This window comes from Eurytemora carolleeae, unplaced genomic scaffold, assembly GCF_000591075.1.
Source record: "Eurytemora carolleeae unplaced genomic scaffold, Eaff_2.0 scaffold99, whole genome shotgun sequence".
Classification (NCBI taxonomy): domain Eukaryota; kingdom Metazoa; phylum Arthropoda; class Copepoda; order Calanoida; family Temoridae; genus Eurytemora; species Eurytemora carolleeae.
This window is the reverse complement of record NW_019396154.1, coordinates 95,282-113,162: the sequence shown is the minus strand read 5'-3', so window position 1 is coordinate 113,162 and position 17,881 is coordinate 95,282. Positions and strand designations below refer to the sequence as shown.

The window sequence follows — 17,881 nt, the reverse complement described above, 5'->3', positions numbered from 1 at the left end:
TATTAATTCTCAGAAATAATTATAGCGGGACTAAATTACGCGAAATTAGGCCGTAATTACGCGTAATTATAGTTTCGCTTTTTACGCGTATTATTACAAAATTTTGCGAAATTACGTCGTAGAAATTACGCGAAACTACGCCGTAATTACGCGTAATTATAGTTTTCATTATTACGCATAATCATTACGAAATTTCGCGAAATTACGTTGTAGAAATTACGCGAAATTACGCCGTAATTTCGCGAAATGGATATTTCCCCAATTACGTGTAATCCTGCGAAATTACACGAAATGAAAATTATTACGCGTAACTGCACGTAATTACGCGTAAGAGAATAATCTATTACGTTGGAAACCCTAAATTATTTACGTGTTCGTGTTCTTACTAGAATTATAGATGTAGGTTTTTTTAAAGCTTATTCGTCTCTTAAAATACGCCATTAATATTTTCATTTTAACCACTTCAAAGTTGAAAGAAAGAGCGAAAACTGTCATGATATCACTGCTTTCTGGTTTACTTTATACAATTAAAGACGACATTCACACCCGTCTCTAAGTTGATTTTTTTTTACCTGGAGGGAGTGGAGGTGGGATGGGCTTCCTGGAATCTGGAATAACAGGAGTTGATCCACCTAAACATCATATATATAACAATAACAGGATTAGATCCACCTAAACATTATTTATATATTACAATAACAGAAGTAGATCCACCTAAACATTATTTATATATTACAATAACAGAAGTAGATCCATAGATCCACCTAAACATTATTTATATATTACAATAACAGAAGTAGATCCACCTAAACATTATTTATATATTACAATAACAGAAGTAGATCCATCTAAACATTATTTATATATAACAATAACAGAAGTAGATCCACCTAAACATTATTTATATATAACAATAACAGAAGTAGATCCACCTAAAAATTATTTATATATTACAATAACAGAAGTAGATCCAGCAAAAAATTGTTTATAAATAACAATAACAGAAGTAGATCCCCATAAACATTAATTCTATATACCAATAACAGGAGTATCCACATAAACATTATTTATCTAAATAATAAAACAAGACATTCGTAAATATATATGTTCGCCAAACAATTAGACCGATTGGTCTCTCATGGGTGGCCGGGGGGTGTAATAGGCTTAAAAAATCGAAATATTTTTAAAAATATTTTTTATAACTTTTTTTCAAAAAAAAATCAGATTTTTTTTCACAGGCAACGCCGGGCCATTCAGCTAGTTTATAACTATAACAGAAGTATATCCACCTAAACATTATTTATAAATAAAAATAACAGGACCCTAAACATTAATTGTATATAACAATAACTGGAATAGATCCACCAAAACATTAGTTATATATATATATACCACTACTATCTGATTAGGTCCAGTGTACAAAGTGACATACAATAACTGTAGAATGTACAACCTACACAGTAATGTACAGTAAAGTATAATGTACGGTAAATTCACAGTGTTACAGCAGCGCATACAGTACTGTTCAGTAAAGTCTATATTACGGTAAATTCACAGTGTATGTACAGCAGTGTACACAGTACACAGTAACAACTTTATTGAACAGAATCCAATATTTTTCCAAAAAAAATTCGCGCAATGTCTGAAAACTGACTTTAAATATAAAAATAAAACAAGAATTTGTTGGTAGAGATCAGGCTGAAAACCCCGATTTTGCGCATGACTTGAAACTCAATCCCTCATTTAGAAGCCTTAAGCCATCCCTGCAAAGTATGGATAAAGGAATTGAGTTTTTGCCACAAACTCAAGTTATCTAAAACCTATATCTAAGAAACTTGATGGTATAAACCTTTGATATTTTATTTAACAGAATTCATAGTTTGAAATATCAAACGTATGCGACATTGGGTTCAAAAGATATAGGGATTAGAAAATCAGAGTTTGTGGCAAAGACTCAATTCCTTTGATTTGACTACAGTAAAGCCTAAATGGGTTAACTGACCTGGTGAGTAGAAGCTAGACATAGGAGAGGCGGAACCTCTGTTCCCAGTATCAACATGAAGAGGACGGGAAAGTGAGGGGGCTACAGGGGGTGGGGGCGGGATAGGTATCCCCGCCCTCTTTTCAAAAGAAGATTTACGGCTCGGAGGCTCCTCGGAAGCGCGGTGCAATCCCTGTAAAAGAAAAATTATTATAATAAATATAAAAGAAACTTTCAGCTCAAAAATGGGACGTCTGTATTCTTATTAAATTTATTTTTACAATTGGGATGATAATTACCTGATCAATATTCTCCCACTTTTTAAGTTTCCCTCCTCCAAGTTTCTGTTCCAGAATAAGTTTCCTGTTTTCATTTAGTTTTTTGACACCCTCGTCCGGTTGGTCCAACCCTTCGGGAGATAGGTCCAGGTCCGACCTGGACTTATTGGATCTCATACTGGACTTCCTGGACCCCATGGCTGCCTCAAGCTTCTCTTTCATCATGTTGCTTAGCTTCAGCTTTCCAACAGATCCTACAGAAAATAAAATCTTTAAAAATACTATTTCCGACTTGAAGAAATTTGGTTTATACTATTTAAAATGAGAACCTTGGTGTCTGTAATATTTAAATTCTCATAAAACTATTTATTAAAAAACTGTTAAAAAATCTTACAATTGAAACGACGAACTAAAATTTGTTTCCTTTTTTCAGCAGTTTGCATTGAAACCCTGTTGGTATTATTTAAATTATCATTGAACTTAGACTAAATCATTAAAATCATTTTTTTACCTAAAAGAAACGATGGCATACGAACATTTCTGTAAAAGCTTTTGTCCCAAATTTGCAATAAAAACCTCATATTTTTACAACAAAAAAATCTGTTCAGCACAATTTTTTTTTAATTTTGATCATTCATAAACCTTCCCTGGGGCCACGTGAGGTCCCACACAAAATTTGGGCCTGATCGGTTCAGCCGTTTTGACGTGTATTGGATACAAACAAACAGACAAACAGACAAATAGACAGACAAGCTAAATTTATATATAGATATAATATTCTTACCTTTTCCTTGTCCATCTTCATTTTGTTGGTCAGGTAGACCCTGGTTTTGAGTTCTACAAGAACAAAATCAATTGATATCTTTAGATAGAGAAGAACCAAATATGAGCCTTTAATGAGAACCCACAACTGTGACTCGGACGATATGAATTTTTAAATATTTTCCAGGCTTTAATTTATAGTTCTATAAAGCGAGCTCAATCGTTTTGCAAAAAAGCAGAAAGCTTAAAGCTTTATGAAACCATTGATCAAGAAAATAATACTGCAGAGACAAAACTGTCTCTGAATTCTCATCCTTATTCCATTGTAGCCTGTATAGGTAACCATGAGTAGTAAACTAAAATTTTTGATTTTAATAGTTTTCTTCTATTTTATCTTTCAGAATCAGATGTAATCCGCAAAATTTTCTTATGCTATGTTTACAATTTGGTTGTATCTGTTTTGATTGCATTTGGTTGTACTTAAAAAAATAAGAAAACTACAGTATACAAACAGAGTAAACGTGGCAGTCTTCACTGTTTATTTTGCAGAGACATTAAAGACCCATCTTTACAGCCATTTACCGTTTTCATTAAATACACTCTAGCAGACATTATGATATTATTGCTTTAGAAATTAGGTATTACAATGCTAGTTCATAACAAAGACGATATCGAATTCTTCACTGAATTCCCATGTTTATTTCGGAATTCATAGTGCATAGAATAAGAAAATAATAAAACAATGAAAGCAACCAATAAGAATAAAAGCAAAAAAGTAAAAAATGGAAGAAAAAAACCAGAATAAAATCAAAGTCAGAAAACTAAATTAACCCAAATCAATCAAATCAATGAAAAAAAAAGCAACCAAAACAATAATAGCAAGCAATGAAAGAAAAATATAAAAAAAGAAAAAATACCTTTTTAGTTCCTCGTTAAATTCTACCCATTCTAGACGCTGCATCTCTTCTGTCATTTCCTGTCCTTCATTCCTAAACTCCTGGTTCTCACTCTCCTAAATATATATATATTTATCTCCTGTCCTTCATTCCTAAACTCCTGGTCCTCACTCTCCTAAATATATATATATATATTTATCTCCTGTCCTTCATTCCTGAACTCCTGGTTCTCACTCTCCTAAATATACATATATTCATCTCCTGTCTTTCATTCCTAAATTTCTGGTCCTCACTTCTCCTAAATATACGTATATATATTTATCTCCTGTCCTTCATTCCTTAACTCCTGGTTCTAACTCTCCTAAATCTATATATAAATTTGGCTTGTCTGTCTGGGTGTCTGTCTGTCTGTTTGTATCCAATAAACGTCAAAACGGCTGAACCGATCAGGCCCAATTTTTTTGTGGGACATCTAGGGACCCCAGGGAAGGTTTATGAATCATCAAAATTTTAAATATTTGTCTCCATCAAAATTCGATCGTCATTAAATTTTTAAATTTTGAAAATCCGCGAAATTTTTTGTGAAAATCCGCGAATTATTTTTGTTTTAGTTTTACGATGTACACAAAGAGAACATGTTTACAATTAATTTAGAAGATGGGCGCGAAGCGCCCTCTAAGGCTAGAAAGAAGGGCGCGAAGCGCCTTGAATTTCTAGTATACATATATTTATCTCCTGTCTTTCATTCCTAAACTCCTGGTTCTCACTCTCCTAATATACATATATTTATCTCCTGTCATTCATTCCTAAACTCCTAAAGTCCTCACTCTCGTAATTATATATATTTATCTCCTGTCCTTAATTTCTTTGTACGTTATTTTTTTTCCTTTCTTCATTGTAAATAAATGTATTTTTTTGCAAATAAAAATGTATTGTTTATTGTTAATATACCTTTTGTCTCATTTTTCTCATCTTAAATTGGAAGAATCCTTCTGCAGTTGCATCCAGATCTTCCTGTGGAGGCGGCCAGCGCCATTTTCCAATTCGAACAGTTCGGGCCCTGGATCACATCAAATCAGAATTGGCGGGATTTTTAAAAATTGGGCCCTGGATCATATAAAAATTGCGAGGATCCTTTTCTGATATTATTATTTTTGCACGAAAAGGAACTTTAACATACTGCTACATTCATAAATTTATCAACGTTTAATATATCAAAGTTTTCCAGAATCAGGTTGAAAAGATTGTCCCTTTAGACATTTTGTTTTGACAAAATTATTGAATTATTTTAAAGTTAGATGAGCTGAGCGAAAATTCATAAAAAATAATAATGAAGAAAGAACGGAAAAATTCCTGATTTAAATTTTACCTTGAATACGCATCCATTGGACCCCCAGGTAAAGGTGGAGCTTGAGGAGGAATGTTTGTCGAGGTTTTCGGGGTATTCGGAGCAGTTTTAGACCGAGGTTTCAGATCTACTCCAGCCTGTCCGCTAGAACTAGAAATAGAGAAGTTTTAGACCAGGGTTTCAGATCTACTTCAGACTGTCCGCTAGAACCAGAAATAGAAGTTTAAGATCGGAGTTTTAGATTTACTCCAGTCTGTCCGCTAGAACTAGAAATAGAGAAGTTTTAGACCGGGGTTTCAGATCTACTCCAGCCTGTCCACTAGAACTAAAAATTAAAGCTTTAAACCAGGGTTTCAGATCTACTCCAGTTTGTCCGCTAGACCCAGGAATAGGGTAGTTTTACTCCGGGATTACAGATCTAATTCTACTCCAGTCTGTCCACTAGAACTAGAAATAGAGAAGTTTTAGACCGGGGTTTCAGATCTACTTCAGCCTGTCCACTAGAACTAAAAATTAAAGCTTTAAACTAGGGTTTCAGATCTACTCCAGTTTGTCCGCTAGACCTAGGAATAGAGTAGTTTTAAGCCGGGATTACAGATCTAATTCTACTCCAGTCTGTCCACTAGAACTAGGATTAGAGAAGTTTTAGATTGGGGTTTCAGATCTACTCCAGTCTGTCCACTAGAACTAGAGAAACTTAAAACACGGTTACAGATTTCAAGTACATCTCAATAGAATTACTATCCCTACTTTACTATCTCTAGTATCTCAAATATAATTGTTAACCCTACCTAACTATCTCTGATGCTCTCCTGTGTTGCTCCAACTGCATCTCAAATGACTGCTGTTCCATTCCAAAATAAACTGGAGCTGGTTTAACTGGAGTTGATGTTTTCTGGGGTGCTCCTGAGCCTCCTGAATATTTGGGATCTAGAATATTTTTTTATTTGATTTTAGATTTTTTAAAATGTTGCATCCAGAAAACGGGTTTTAAGCAACAAATGAATAAATAAAAGAACTGAAAACTTTTAAATCCTTATATCTTTGCAACTTCATAATGCAAACCTGTGATATATCAATCTTTGACTTGTTAAACTAACAAAATCCATCGTTTGAAATATCCAAGGTACTACGATACTAGTTTGCAAAGAAATAAGTTCTTAATTTCCTGCAAGTATCTAATTCCTTTCTTGGCTTTAAGTCCATTTAAAGAACTGATTTATCTAAAAGTCCAATTTACCTGGAGATGCACTGCTGATCAGAGTCATGTTACTTGTTTGCTGCAATAGCTGAGTCAGAGCCTTAAATGAAAAATGGTTTTATAAAACTTAAACTTGAAAAAGGAGGTACAAAAAGTGAACATAATATATAGTATTGTACATAATAGATATTTAGCTTAAACAAGAAGATTGTCTGCAAAAAAATAAGATGATTCAAACAGAAAATTTCTGTATCTTATATGTATATGTATATTCTTACAGCAACTTTTGCAAAATCTATATATATATATGTGTACTCTACCTGATTCTGTACAAGCAGCTGTTGTTGAATCTGCATATTCTGAGCAACAGCATTCTGCAGAAAACTGGTTTGATATGCCAGCTGGGAATCAACACTAAAAAATGGTTTAATTTAGATTAATTTCTTAAATCTGAAAAATGTATAAAGAATGCGAGTTACCTTGCATTTACCCCAGGGGACAAGGGTGTTGAGGTCCCTGCTGGTTGTTGTTGTTGTTGCTGGTCTGCTCTGGGAGATGTTGCCCCCTGAGTTGCTCCAAGAGGATTTGCTCCCAAACTTGAAAAGCTCGGGAATCCACTCATACCCTGCATTCCTGGCATGCCTGGCATTCCGGGCATTCCGGGCATTCCCGGCATCCCTGAATATTTCAATATTTATTAATACACTATTTTTAAAATCAACTATGCTTTTATGTATTAAGCTTCATAATAAATTATAAAATATTTTTCTGATTACATGTGTTAAACCTTTTAAACGGAAAGGAATTGAGTCTTTGTCACAAACTAAACGATTTGAATCTTTACAACCTAATGGTGTAAACATTTGAAACTACGATTATTTAATAAAACAATTGCAAAGATATTGGGATTATAAAATCAGAATTTTACCTGTGATTTGCATACCCCCAAGTGAGTAAACAGGGACAGGTACATAGGTGAACGCCATTGCAGGCGGCTGTTGGTTGGAGGGGTCCTGGGCCTAGACCAATCAACATTTATCGACAATAATAAAACTAAGAGAAATGTTTATCCTTTTTCGAGTTTTGCCTAAATAGTAAATGTTCTACTTTTGTCCTTCATTATATTAATATAGATAGGTGGGCGGGGGATAGTGGGAAATAATATAGAAAGACGTTATATAAATGGACATTTCATAGAAAGGACATTTCATAGATAGGACATTTCATAGATAGGACAATTCATAGATAAGACATTTCATAGATAGGACATGTCATAGATAGGACATTTCATAGATAGGACGTTGCATGGAAAGGGCATTTCACAGACGAAACATTTCATGGAACTATAAAATATGTTCATGTTTTCGAGAATTCAATTTAGGCAATACGTATGTTCTACTTAATGAAATATTTTTAAATCCATTTCTGTTTTCACAGGTTCACCTGCATAAGGAGAGGGGATGTTAGCCCCTGAGGTACTCCTGGTAGATTTGAACCCAGAGAAAAGAATCCGGAGGAACTGATCGGAGTCGGCATTATCATCGGAGGAGGAGATATCATCCCAGGATGGGGAGATATTACGCCTAGAAAACAGGAGGTATATATATTTGTTGTTCTATGTTACGTTTAAGTTTCCAGGGTTAAAAGATACCATGCCTATAATACAAACAATGTATTTGTTATTCTATGTTACATTCAAGTCTGGTTGAGGAGATATTACGCCTGAAAATCAGAAAGCATATTTGTTGTTCTATGTTACGTTTAAGTCGCCAGGGTTGAAAAATATCATGCCTAGAATGCATGGAATATATTTGTTGTTTTATGTTAGTTGTAGTGTCTAGGGTTTAAAAATACCATGCCTAGAATACGTTTAAGTCTCCCGGGTGGAGAAAATACGCACTGAAGACAGGAAGTATATTTCTTGTTCTATGTTACGTTTAAATTTCACACCTAGACACTGCATTCTTTGCTTTGTATGTAACATTTATGTCTCCATTAAATGAATTTATTGAAAAAAATTGAAATGGATAAAAAAGAAACAAAATGTTAATATTTCATCTTAAACTTCGCTTATATTTACTTCTAAAATATAGATTTTAAATTTGAAAGAGCTAAAAAACCCAAAAAAATCAAATAAACTTACTTTACCATTCTTTTTCTTTAAAAAACATTAAACTAAAAAATTTGGAAAATGGGGGCCAATACAAACAAACTTTAAAGAATATCTTACCAGGAATAGGATGGAATCCCATTGCTGAGCTTGTCATCGGTGTAAAATCACTAGGCTTGGCGGCCTGCTCGGCGGGAGAAGGACTTCCTCCTCCCATTATCCTTGAAACTAGGGTTACGGGATGAGGAGAATAAATGTCGTCTTCTCCAGAATCCTTAAATATTATTAGAATCAGCACATTTAATATTTTTAGGAGAGTTTAAAGTAAAATTAAAGCTTATTGGCTTTGTCTGTAAACTTCAAGAAAAAAGAGAAAATATCTGATGTAAAGTTTGTCATAGCAAAATAATTGAAAAATATCTAGAATTTTTATCTGAAAATTGATAATTTTCAATTAAGGGTTTATTGATAACTTTTTGGTTTATTTAGTAGAAAAGCAAATTAAATTTAAAGATATATCCTTTTTCAAGATATCTTGCTTCACTTTACTTAACAAAGGGTAGTAATGTAACATTGTGAATCGGCCATGTCACTTTTTAAATGAATTAATAAATGACCAAAGTTTCTTTAAAAAAATATTTACTTGGTTGAGAACTGATTTTCTTCGGATAGATCCAACCCTGCTAAATTCTAGGATAGAGGATGCCTGTTTCTCAGAGACAGATTCATTCTCATCCGAACCTCCTCCGCGCATCGAGGCTGCAAGAGACCTTGCATCAGATAATCCATCGTCAATGTTTCCGTCCAGAACGGGCATGAAGAGGTCGTCAAGGAACTGATCCACGTCTGATGCCTGGCTAGGGACACGAACACGACGAACGTGTGAGGCCAGAGATGGGGTCTCGGAGGTGTCGGACATGGCAGATGACCGAACACCATCCCGACGCCTGTGCGCATTATTGGCCTTGAGGAAGCGGGGATTACCAACACGACGAATCTCACTTCTTTCCCTGATATTTTTTAATATTAGAAATATTAACTTTTTTGTGCAATTATTTAGTAACAAAACATTCGCCTCATATTTTAATTTTCAGTGCAATATATCTTTGCAACCTGATGGTGTAAACATTAGCTTTTTCTAACTATATATTTGGTTAGAAAGACTCAGTTTGAAACAGCAAAGGTTTACACTATCAGGTTGCAAGTATGCAGGGCTAACAAGTTTGAGCAGGTTGCAAAAACTCAGTTCCGTTGATCTATAAAAATTCATAGTGTGAAATAACAATAATCTACAACATATTTTTAAATATATATAACGATTAGAAATTTGGATATTAGGAGAATTATCATTTTATTAGTAGAATTTAAACCTGGGATATTCAAACTGTTCTAGATCTATCTCAAGTTTCTCCTCGCGTGTGCTAGACCTTCTAAAAATTGAAACGTCATTAACGATTTATTATCTGCACAGTGTCTCCAAACAAAACTTTGCTGTGAACATGAACCATGTAATAAATATAGTTTCAATACCTTGGTAGTTTAGCAGACTCAATATCCGCACTATTTCCTCGGCTTCTAGGTCTATTACTTAGTTCAGGCTGGCTGAAATATCTAGAAGAAAACGAATAAAGTAAAAATAACAATAACGAAGAACAAAATTCTTACCTATCATTTAGTGGGTTGTTGGACAGTCCGATATCATCCCAGTTTTCAACCTTGCCACCTCTCTGAGATATACTCTCTAGGTGGATACTTTCTTCGTCCTCGCGGGAGAAAAACTGGGGTCCCTAAAAAACAAGACCCACATTAAAAACGTTTAAGATTAAATAAATAGTAAAAATGTTGTACTCATTAACCTATGGAGTAGAAAGACAATTGATAGAATTTAAATAACCAATGAAAATGGAATACAGCAATTGTTAAGTATTTTCAGCCCATTTCATTTCATACGTTGATTTTCAAGCCACTGGTAAAACCATTTTCTTAAAAATAACATTACAGAAACAGAAAATTTTATAAATGTCGTCTTCCTATTCCGCAGTTTTATGAGTTCCACTGTACCTGAGACAAGTATCTCTGATTCAGTTTGCTCTCACTCAACCCGAAAAAGTTTTTTTCTGCTGGGAGCAAATTGTCCAAAGATTTGCTCCGGGTAGACTTGGCATCACTGAAGTAGCGTTCATTGAGCGCAGAGCTAGACAGACCAAAATCTTTGCTGTCCTGCGGCATGGCCAGCAAACGGTCTTGGGATTTAGATCTCTGGTGCCGAGGAGGTTTCTGTCCCCTTGGACTGGAGGAATGCCTGTACTGACGTCCATTGGTATCAATTGTAAGCGGGACTTGACCTCTGCTTCTATCATGAGAGACCAGGAATGGATTATTGATTCCCGGGAATGCCGGAGGTAACTCTAGCTCTCCAATAACATCCAGAACAAAGTCATCTCCGTTGAGTTCAACAAGTTCCTCACCATCCTCCATAGATACAGTCCAACCATAGCACTCAGGCACACCGCGGTCTTTCAGAACAGCAGCAGCGAAGTTGTGAGCTGTACTCATAGACTCTATTGGAACATGATTAGATTCTCCATCATGACAAGCCACCTCCATTGCCATGTTAACTCTCTTCTTATTGGCCCTCCACTCTAGTACAGTTGGAGGGAAGCATCTAGCTGTATGATGATCAAGCTTGGCAGATTTTAGCATCTTGTTCTGACAGGTATACTTGAAACCATTATAGGCATGGTCAGAGACATACTTGAGAAGATACTTGTACAGAGTTCTTGAGGGGGAGAAGGCAGATAAGCAGTTGGCCATAAGTAACCAACCCCTCTCTGCATTCGCCTCATTGTCATTCTTCCAGGTCTGGTTCGCAAGTTGACAGAATATCTCATCTCTGAGTTTCTCATTCCGTATTCCTTTGTTGATGATATAGTCTCCTAGAATCTTCTCTCTCTGACCATTCAGAGTAGAATCGTTCATGAATCTAAGAATGAGTTTAAAGATTGCAAGGGACTCCTGGTAGTCACTTTCCTTTGATTTAGACAGGAATGGAGTCTTGATGGGCTCCTTTCTCATCTGCCAGAGATGAGACTTGAAGTACACATTGGCAACCTTAGAGAAGACATAGTAGTCCAGATCGTTGGGAAGGGTATGGTTGGATTTTATCTTAGGAATTCTTCCTGAAACCTTAGCAAGATTTTTCTCACTGTTGACTGGCGTCCAGTTGTCTAGTTTACTGAACACAAATGCAAGTTCTGCAGGGATCTCTAGATGGTTTACACCAGCCACTGCTCGTAGATGATTTCTCTCTCCTGCTAGTTCGTTCTTCTTTGCTCGCTCCATGGCGAGTTCTTTAGCACGCTTCTCCGTTTCAGCTTGCACCAACATCTCACCATATAGACTCTTCTGTTTCTTCATCTTGTAGGTAGCTTGGAGCTTCACAATTCCAGATCTAACCTTAGTGTACTGTTTTCTAACCCTCCAGCCTCGGTACGTTTTCTGAATAATCAGTGCGTTACGACGCATTGTGTTAAACCTTTTCCGAGCAATATATCCTCGAGCATGTCTCTGAAGCTTAACTACCATGATGGAGAACAGATCTAACCTTCTCTTCTCCAGCTTCTGCTCCAGGGTCTCTCTCATGAAGATCTTGGTGCTCCCCAGCTGGAAGTTATCTCTCTCTACCGGATCCTGGTCTAGAATGTATCTACCGATCTCCTTCGTCGGCGCACCACGTGGCAACCGACCGGCCACTAAGCATCGATACCGGGCGGCGAATGCAGAGTACTTCTTACGGACAGGGTAACCCAGCTTTCGCATCTTAATAGTTTCAAGCATGCCTGTATACCTCAGCTGCTCCAGGACCACAGGCATGTCAAACTTCATTGGACATTTGTCATTGTTCGGCTTAATGCATCGAACAAAGAATGGGTTTGCTACTGCCATGGTCCCTGAAAAAACAGAGAGTTTAAACATTTGAAAATTTTTCTTCTATGTATTTGATGCAATTCCACGAGTAAATGTTTCAAAGCGTCCACGATACAAAATTTAAAATCTTAAAAACAAAGCTTTCTCTGACATTCTAGATCAGACATTTGAGTAATGGGTACCGTGTGAATCGGATTTCACTCTAAAAAAGTAGAATCCTTTTATTTAAGTGAACAGTCCCTTTAAAATGCTACCAACCTAGGAGGGTATGTAGAGAATCATGAAACCTAGCAGCTACCGTGGCTGTTCTAGGTTTCATCGTAACAAACTGTCCGTTCGGTTTGTTCAGTGTCTTGCTGGACTCATGGAAGTTCCTGAGATCCTGGAACATCTTGCTGATCATCTTCTCCCTGGAGCTGATCAATAACCCCATCACATCATATCTAGTAAATATTGGGGTTGTAAACAATAGAAATAATGGCACATTTACACTTTCATAAAAGCATCAAATTATCAAATTATTTTTCAATCACTGTCTTAAGCTTTTCAAATTTGTAAATGCATACATTAATGCAATTTGTTCAAATTAGTATCCATCATCATTATGATATTAGTGATTTTTATCAATTAAAACACAATTGGGTTTTTATAAAAAAAGGTAAAGTCACTAACAATGTCTTTAAAAAAAGTGTTATCAGAGAGAACTTGTTTGTCAGATGAAACTATTGTTTTTTTTTGTTTTGGGAAAAGTTTTTTTTCTGATAATATCTACTTTTTTCTTATTATTATTGCATTTTTCACTATTATTCTTATTGACAATATCATTATTATCATAACCTCTCTCATCATCACTTTCATAATTATTATTATAGTTAATATTTTTAATATCATTATAATTCCTAAAACTATTTCTATTGTTTATATCATCATCATCATCATTATCTTAAAATCAATTTGATTTTAAAAAGATACAGAATGATTTTGCTTGAGTAAGGAATATTAATATTATTATCATGAATATTATTATTATCATTATACCTGAGTGTATCCCTGTTCTTATCTAGGAACCCGTCTACAGAGTACCAGACCTGACCGGCGTAGTGCTTAATTCCAAACTCAAGGGAGTTCATTCTAGGTCTATACGCAACAATCAGGCGTCATACAATACAGTGGTCTCCAGAAAACAATGGAATTATTGTAATCTTCTTTTTTCTTTTAATTTTTGCATTTTATAAATTGAAATAGACGTTTTTCAAAAGTTAATAAATAAAACAAGGTTGTTTTCCATGAAAATCAAATAAAAATCAACATTTGCACAGCATTATGAGTAGATTTGGAGACATTTGCTTAATTTTTTAATGTATAAAGCTGATTCCTTGAATACAGTTCGTCCAAAGCATGGTTATAGTGACATTTCTCCAGGAAAGATAGATCTGAAGCCTAAAAGGATATAATCATTCAAAATTTATTATTATTATCATATTTTTTTAATCATTTCTTTTGTTTGAAAATTTTTTTTAAGCTTGTTAAGTAAAGAGTAAAGTATCATGATTGAAAAATCATTTTTTCCAACTGCCTCACATTTTGAATGCTGAATGCTTTAAATGCTTGATTGCTTAAATGCTTGAATGCTTACCTTAGGAAAATTAGATTCATCATCCAGTAGATGAAAAATTCCAACAGGTTTCTTATTCAACATATGAATTATCGCCTAAAATATAAAATAATTTAAAAATCTACAATTCTAACAAGTTTTTTGTTTATCATTCAGTAATAAAAGGTTTCTACTGATAAAATTGAAAAGCTGAAAAAAATTATTGTTGATTGTGGGCATAACTCCACAAAATTTTATAATGGCTTCATTTTGCCAAAATTTTGGAGTTATTGTTTAAAATACGTTATTTTTGAAATAATTAAATTTATCGTTCACATCTAAAGCTTCATCCATGATTTGCTATTAATATTTAATCTAAATGCATAATGATCAAAACATTACTTAAGAAATGAAATACTAATAATAAAATAACAAACCTGATTATCAATGTATGAAATAGGAGTCCATTCTATCTTCTCCTTACTATACTCAGCCTTAATACAGAATTAACATTAATTTGATAATGTTAATCAATAAACAAAAATTTAGAAATTTAGAAATATATCAAAGGTTTAAAGATACACAGATTAGAAAACAATAGTTGGAGAAAAGTGTCATATTAAAGGGACTGTAAGTGTTATTTAAAATGAACCTCAAATCAAAGGTGGCAATGCGCGATTAACAATGGTTACCTAAAATCCTTTATCTGATCAATAATATCGACGTTTTTCTAGGTTTAAAGTGTTTCGTTCTGATCATTTCTAAATGTTTTCCTGCAGTAAATATGTGCAAATCACTCATGGGTACCATTGTGAATAGAGCATTGCCATCATGGAGGGTTACTTGAAATTACGCTTACAGTCCCTTTATCACTAAAACAATGTGGTACCTGTTCAATCTTAAAGATATGTTTATTGAAGAAATAGTGGAGACTCTCATTCGCGTAGTTGATGCACAGCTGTTCAAAACTGTTCTCACGGAAATCCTCGAACCCGAAAATGTCAAGGATTGAGATGGTGTTCTTGAGGGACCTCCTGGAGCTCTTTCCGGAGATGATCTTATTGAGCCTGGAGACCAACCAGGTAAACAAGGAGGAGTACAGGGCTTTAGATATCGCGTCACGAGCATCTAAACAAATCAAATTTGATTAATTTTAAAAAATCTAAACCTTTCTTCTAACAAAGACATTTAAAGAAAAATCAAATCAAATCCAAATATCAACAATATTTGATGCCGTTAATTTTGATATTTCAAACTTAGCCATCCGGTTCCAAAGATTCTGAAAAAATGAGTCTTTACTACAAAATCTGATTTATTTAACCCTTTTTCATTGAAACACAACGGCGTAGACCTTGGATAATTCTCAATTATGTTAGATTAAATATTCTAAGTTTTAAATCTCTAAGATTTATACTTTCAGGTGGCAAAGATATTGGTAAAAGAAAATTTTAGTTTGTGACAAGACCTAATTCCTTAGATTCATTAATACTTAAAATTATATCAGAAATTTAGAATTCAAAATGTTAAGGATTTTTAATTGGACATTTTATTAATTCTCATTTTATATTAGCATGCATTAAAATGCAAAGTGAACAATTCATGGTTAGAACTATAAAGTTGTTTTTTACTTGTGGACTTGTGATATATCTCAAAGAAAGTCTTTTAAAAGTTTCGACCCCTGTATTTATAAAGTATAGGACCTACCTAGAGCCTGATCTATATTGAGCGGAATATTCACGTTTTCTCCTTTTATCTCGGAGGTTTTCAAAGTGAGGGCAGCAATAATCCCGTTCATGTTGAGGTTAAGTAGATGAGCTGCCCACTTGATCTCTACATCAGACCCAACCTCTACACCTTCACCACCATGCTTCAGTTGCTTTCTAAACATTTAAAAAGGGTTCAATTTTCATGAATTCCACTTCATAAAAAATATTTAGTCAAAAAAAAGTTTTCCAACAAGTAAAGTAACACAGTAAAGTACTGATATAAATTTGTTTTACAAATTCGATTTCTGCTCTTTCAACTGGGATCTGCATGTACACACAAATATTGTTTATGCATGGTTTACCTGATGAAATAAACATTTCCCAGATGAAGAATTGATGAAATAATCTTAAAGATAACATCCTGCTCCTCGCTAGTAAACCCGAGCACCTGGAAAAAAGAAAAATTCCAATTTTTAAACTTCAAAATAGATCTTACATTGTCACATTATTAAAATGAAAAAAAAAATTATGTCGTAAACTTTCACTAAAGTATACTGATACATAACAAATATCTCGCTCGATATAAGATTTGATCAAAAAGTGTTTGTGTTTTAAAATTATTTTTATATCACCTGCATTGCTGACATCAGGTTTTGGAAATCTTCATGATCCAATTTACCATCAATGGTACAGCTACCTCCCTGAATAATAAATTTAGATAAACAATATAAATAAAAATAAATGAGTTTTTAAAATCATCTTTTTTACCTGGTTTAAATAGAAGTATTTCTCAGCTGACATGAGCCCGTATTTTTGCTTCTGGTCTTCGGTTAATCCCGCCAAAAGTTCATAAAACACGTGGTAATTCCGCTCTTCCGGCGCATGCGTGACAATTCGAGATTTCTCCAACAAATACTCATTGATTTTTGCTCCTGAATAAGATTAAAATGATTTAAAGAATATTTTGCTAAATCTACTTTTTAATTGCCTTTTCCATACCTGTGATAACTCCATCTTTAAAGAAAACTTCTTGATATTTTCCAAACCTTGAACTGTTATCATTTCTAGAAAAATAAATTTATAAATAAAAGTATGAAGCCTAATTTTTAGATAAAGATAAATCATGAAAAAAACTTAATGAACTTTTTTCTTCGCTTAAATTAAAAAGAAAACAAAATAAATTTAAAACAAGAAATATCAACAACAGTCCCTTTAAGTCCCTTTAACTGAAATTAAGAAAAGATTATTACCATTGACATGATACTCTTTTTAGCTTTCCTTTTACAATTCTTCCAGAATACAGAGCAATATTTGAAGTTTAACAATTTATACTAGTTTTTTTATCGCATTTACAGGCTACAGCTGCTTACCTGACAGTTTTAGCATTCCCGAAGCTCTCTAGAAGTGGAGAAGCTTCTAGAATCTGTTCTGTTATTAGATTAGATGAGGACTTATTTACAGCTGCCAGATACTAAAAATGTTTTAAAATGTTAATAAAAGACTAAAATTTGTTACAGTCGGCCATTATTAGAATTATTAGAACCAGAACATAAATATTTACAAAAGGGGGAATGTATTAAAATTTTGGCCTACACTGCTTTCTCCATTAGCGAATACTTCAAGCATAAGTTTTCATTTGAGAGGCCTAAAAAAGAGATGATGAAAACTTTAAACACCTAGCGAGTTGTCTATAGAATTAAGCCGGCCAAGACATCTCAATCAGACCTGTTTGGGATTAAAAATGAAAGCTGAGTTTATTTTTATTGGAATTTCTAATTTAAAATACAATCGAAGGTGTGTGTTAATGAATATGTTTCTGTACCTGCATTATAAGTTTGGTACTCTCAGTTTTCCCTGCACCGCTCTCTCCAGAGATAACAACAACCTGGTTCTCTTCCAACGACGACATTCGGGAATACGCCGAGGCACCTGGATTGAATAAAGTTTTATTATGAATTTATGAATTTTTATGAATTTATGAATTTTTGAATTTATGAATTTACGAATTTACGAATTTATGAATTTATGAATTTACATGAATTTATAAAATTATAATATAACTTCATTCATTATTGTTT

The 17,881-nt window shown here is 34.0% G+C and overlaps 1 protein-coding gene across 2 annotated transcripts in view; it reads right to left on the bottom strand.

Annotated features, from left to right (window-relative positions):
- The window catches only part of LOC111696625 (unconventional myosin-XV), a 47,673-nt gene that overhangs the window by 20,745 nt on the left and 9,047 nt on the right, over positions 1-17,881 (bottom strand). The window contains exons 6-37 of one of the 2 annotated variants that reach the window (XM_023466283.1): positions 17,626-17,732; positions 17,174-17,274; positions 16,803-16,867; positions 16,572-16,735; positions 16,436-16,504; positions 16,166-16,251; positions 15,802-15,977; positions 14,987-15,225; positions 14,535-14,591; positions 14,140-14,214; positions 13,879-13,943; positions 13,542-13,640; positions 12,762-12,946; positions 10,638-12,526; positions 10,242-10,363; positions 10,107-10,187; positions 9,947-10,006; positions 9,220-9,586; positions 8,697-8,850; positions 7,910-8,049; positions 7,395-7,485; positions 6,946-7,144; positions 6,787-6,880; positions 6,506-6,566; positions 6,057-6,195; positions 5,287-5,415; positions 4,869-4,977; positions 3,939-4,033; positions 3,044-3,096; positions 2,281-2,513; positions 2,003-2,174; positions 573-632 (exon numbers count right to left, since the gene is read on the bottom strand). In XM_023466283.1, coding sequence (XP_023322051.1) covers positions 573-632; positions 2,003-2,174; positions 2,281-2,513; positions 3,044-3,096; positions 3,939-4,033; positions 4,869-4,977; positions 5,287-5,415; positions 6,057-6,195; positions 6,506-6,566; positions 6,787-6,880; positions 6,946-7,144; positions 7,395-7,485; positions 7,910-8,049; positions 8,697-8,850; positions 9,220-9,586; positions 9,947-10,006; positions 10,107-10,187; positions 10,242-10,363; positions 10,638-12,526; positions 12,762-12,946; positions 13,542-13,640; positions 13,879-13,943; positions 14,140-14,214; positions 14,535-14,591; positions 14,987-15,225; positions 15,802-15,977; positions 16,166-16,251; positions 16,436-16,504; positions 16,572-16,735; positions 16,803-16,867; positions 17,174-17,274; positions 17,626-17,732 — 5,736 coding nt within the window. The remainder of the gene's footprint in view (positions 1-572; positions 633-2,002; positions 2,175-2,280; positions 2,514-3,043; positions 3,097-3,938; positions 4,034-4,868; positions 4,978-5,286; positions 5,416-6,056; positions 6,196-6,505; positions 6,567-6,786; positions 6,881-6,945; positions 7,145-7,394; positions 7,486-7,909; positions 8,050-8,696; positions 8,851-9,219; positions 9,587-9,946; positions 10,007-10,106; positions 10,188-10,241; positions 10,364-10,637; positions 12,527-12,761; positions 12,947-13,541; positions 13,641-13,878; positions 13,944-14,139; positions 14,215-14,534; positions 14,592-14,986; positions 15,226-15,801; positions 15,978-16,165; positions 16,252-16,435; positions 16,505-16,571; positions 16,736-16,802; positions 16,868-17,173; positions 17,275-17,625; positions 17,733-17,881) is intronic. The other variant, XM_023466284.1, reaches the window with a different exon arrangement.